This window comes from Bidens hawaiensis, unplaced genomic scaffold (genome assembly GCF_021521415.1).
Source record: "Bidens hawaiensis isolate Kalapana, Puna unplaced genomic scaffold, B.hawaiensis_p1.1 tig00001336_1, whole genome shotgun sequence".
Classification (NCBI taxonomy): domain Eukaryota; kingdom Viridiplantae; phylum Streptophyta; class Magnoliopsida; order Asterales; family Asteraceae; genus Bidens; species Bidens hawaiensis.
The window spans coordinates 958163-961317 of record NW_027491075.1 but is presented as its reverse complement, the minus strand read 5'-3'; the positions used below and the strand labels follow the sequence as shown (position 1 = coordinate 961317).

At 31.9% G+C, this 3155-nt stretch overlaps 1 protein-coding gene across 1 annotated transcript; it reads right to left on the bottom strand.

The window, feature by feature from the left end:
- Positions 1–1054: 1054 nt before the first annotated feature.
- Positions 1055–2675, bottom strand: LOC143571281 (uncharacterized). Its single transcript, XM_077056749.1, has 6 exons — positions 2613–2675; positions 2337–2509; positions 2147–2257; positions 1369–1413; positions 1208–1288; positions 1055–1110 (listed from the first exon to the last, which is right to left on the bottom strand). Exons 2-6 carry the CDS (start codon positions 2362–2364, stop codon positions 1055–1057), a joined length of 321 nt encoding a protein of 106 aa, XP_076912864.1. The 5' UTR covers positions 2365–2509; positions 2613–2675.
- Between the last annotated feature and the right edge of the window lie 480 nt (positions 2676–3155).

The following is a 3155-nucleotide window of genomic DNA, read 5'->3' as shown; positions in this document are numbered from 1 at the left end:
ACATACAAAAACAACCTACATATATACATATAAATATTGCAGCCAATAACATCCTACACTGAAGAATAAGTACCTACACATAAAAACTACAATGTAATTACAACCTACACATAAAAATACCAACCTACACATTGAAAACCCTTCATATATAACATTTTTTTTCAAATAAAACACAGAATCAGACATGTACCTTTTTTCAATTATAGTTTTCCATTCATTGTTCAAATACCTACACAAACATCAAATTAGAAACGAAACAAAAAAAATTCACAATAAAATATCTAAAACCACATAACCTAAACTTCATCATAATGTTCTCCATTGATTACAATTAATTGTTAAAATTTCATTTAAAACACACTTACACCCAAAAACCTTTTTTTATCACTAAATAGATGATGTAGGAAGCATCTGATTAAATTTTCAATATCATAATCAAGTTATTAGAACATATAATTAGGGTTTCGGTATCTAATTGGATTAAAAAAAGATGAAATTGGATGAAAAACAAAAAACCTAACCTTGTTAATTGATGTCTGCCACACCTTCTTCACTAAAAAACTAGGTTTTGATAAACAAAAACCCCTCTTTATACAAAACTGCAAGGTGATCTTTACCAACAGAATGGAGATTTCTAAGAATCGGTTGAATGCTTATGAAGATTGAGTAGATTTTTGATAATTTTTAAAAGTGGGAGTAACTGATGACGATAGCGTGATATCTGGGATTTTGATTAATAACTATTGGTTTCAACGTTTATTGTAAAAACAAAATTACTACAGTACCCTTTTTATTAGAAAGTCTTTAAATTAGTGAATACATTAATTACAAAAATGCCATAACCAATGTAGGCCGTTGATCAATTTAATCAAGGGTAGTAAATCACTTCTCGCACTTCTCGCAGTAATTTCATTTCTCTCCTGAACCATCCCCTATGTATATATATATATATATATATATATATATGTATATAGGTTTAAGTTCAAGAAAGGAATCAAATTATTGCAAGAAATGAAAGAAGTTGCTTTTGCCAATAAGAATACAATAAAGCTCACTAGGTAGTTGTCAGACCTTTCTTGGCTATCAGATCTTTTTCAGTAACACTCGCGCCTACATTCCAAAAAAGTCGCACAATTCGTTAAAACGTTACAACTATTAAGCCTAATAACACTATTTATGTATCACGTACTACTCATAAATGACATACCTCTGTTTCTTTTAACCCCATGTTTGCTTGTAGAAGCAGTTGCAGTTACGTTTGCCACTTCAACTGGACCACCTACATTAGCTATAAAAAAACTTAAAATTATAACACTATAACACCTACACTATAACACCTACATTATGAATAACAACATCAGTTAGTACCTTTCTTGGCGATACCATGTTGAGGTTGAATACCAACACTGGAACCTACGTTGTCAACAAAATCGCAACATTAAACAAGACTTAAAATCACCTAGTATTTACACGTCTACAAAACCTACGTTTCCAGCTTTTTTAAACATTGATATGTTACCAACAGACAACAGCGTCACGTACATTGTGACTATCTATAAACATAACAGACCATAACATCGACAACGATGATTACTTTTTTAAACTCGTTTACCAAATTACAATTTTTTTTATATTTTATTTCGAGTCACAAAACCGTTCAAACACCTTCACATAAGTATAATCTACCTACAAAAACTCACAAACAAAACAGATAACAAACCTTGACCAACCTTTAACATAACAATTTACAACTACACATACTAGCAACATATCTATCCAACTAAAACCCAACTTAAAAAATTTAATCTTCCATAAACCTACACCAAAAATTTTTCATCATCAACAAAATCATAAACATTTATAACTCCCACTACATTATCATAACATCCCTACACAACACAATTTACGGCCTAAGTTAAAATCAAAATGCATCATAAAAAATACAAAAAAAAAACACATTACAAACCATTCACATCAAACTAACTTAACCCATCGGACATTCAATACAAAACATAGGACACTAACTAAAGAACTAAACATACGAAACATGCCTACACAGACTTGGAACATCAACATACGATTACGACAAACTATGATGACTTTCAATAACAAATAACAATCATCCTACACAGCTACTATAAATTACCAGACTGCTGACCATCTTCCGTGTTGTCAGCCTCCACATGAAGAGGATTTTCAGCAGTATTCTTAAACCTTGAAAAAGATGTTTTCAACGCAATCCGCTGACTACTCCTTTCTGCACTCAACACAAAACCGATATCGTTTATTTCCAGAATTCTAACACATGTACCCACATCACTAGAAAATGGGGTTACCTTTTTTCAATCCAAGTTTGCCCTTCATTTTGTTTTGACCTACATAAAAAAAACATACATCAACAACAAATCCATTTAATGACGCCACATCCCCTATGTGACGGCAAACTAAACTAAACTAAACGGTTCCCCTGTATGACGGCACACCGACAAATTTAAAGAATTATGCGTACCTACATCGGCACAAAAAGAATGAAACAACCACTACATATATTCTGAATCTTACCGTCACGGCTATAAAAACCTTGACCAATTGATGTCATTAGCGAAGATTACCTTTCACAAACCCTAGCATTACGATTAGCCAAGATAAACCCTTTTATAATCGGTGTCGACGACGGATCTTCAGCGATCATTGATATATTTGGGATGAAGTTGGAAGGTTTACTTTTCTGGAAAGTGAATGCGTTTGACTACAGGGATGTGTTGAGAAAATTACTAAGATGGCCTTCCAGTGTTAATTTGTACCAAATATTTGACATTTTATTTACAATTATTCCACAACACATATTAACCTTGGATCATTAAGGGATGGTTCAGGAGAGAAGTCATCTTATTACGAGAAGTGTAAGAAATGATTTATAGCCCTTGATTAAGTTAGATCAATGGCCTACATTAAGTATGGTATTTTTGTAAATATTGGTATCTATATGCAATGTCTTTTAGTAGAAAAAGGGTAGTCATGTAATTTTCTTCTTATAATAAACATGGAAACATATAATTTGTCATTAAGAATCTCATGTTCACACCTTCATCTTCTCATATACCTATATTCTATTAATTAAAACACCCAACACAATTTTGATGAATTTACAGTTG

Excerpts from the sequence above, each read along its gene's own strand:
- LOC143571281 (XM_077056749.1), bottom strand. The coding sequence starts at position 2,364 with ATGAAGGGCAAACTTGGATTGAAAAAAG. Across the intron at positions 2,258-2,336 it reads CAAACTTGGATTGAAAAAAG|AAAGGAGTAGTCAGCGGATT; the intron begins GTAACCCCATTT and ends TGTTGAGTGCAG. Across the intron at positions 1,289-1,368 it reads ACATGGTATCGCCAAGAAAG|CTAATGTAGGTGGTCCAGTT; the intron begins GTACTAACTGAT and ends GTTTTTTTATAG.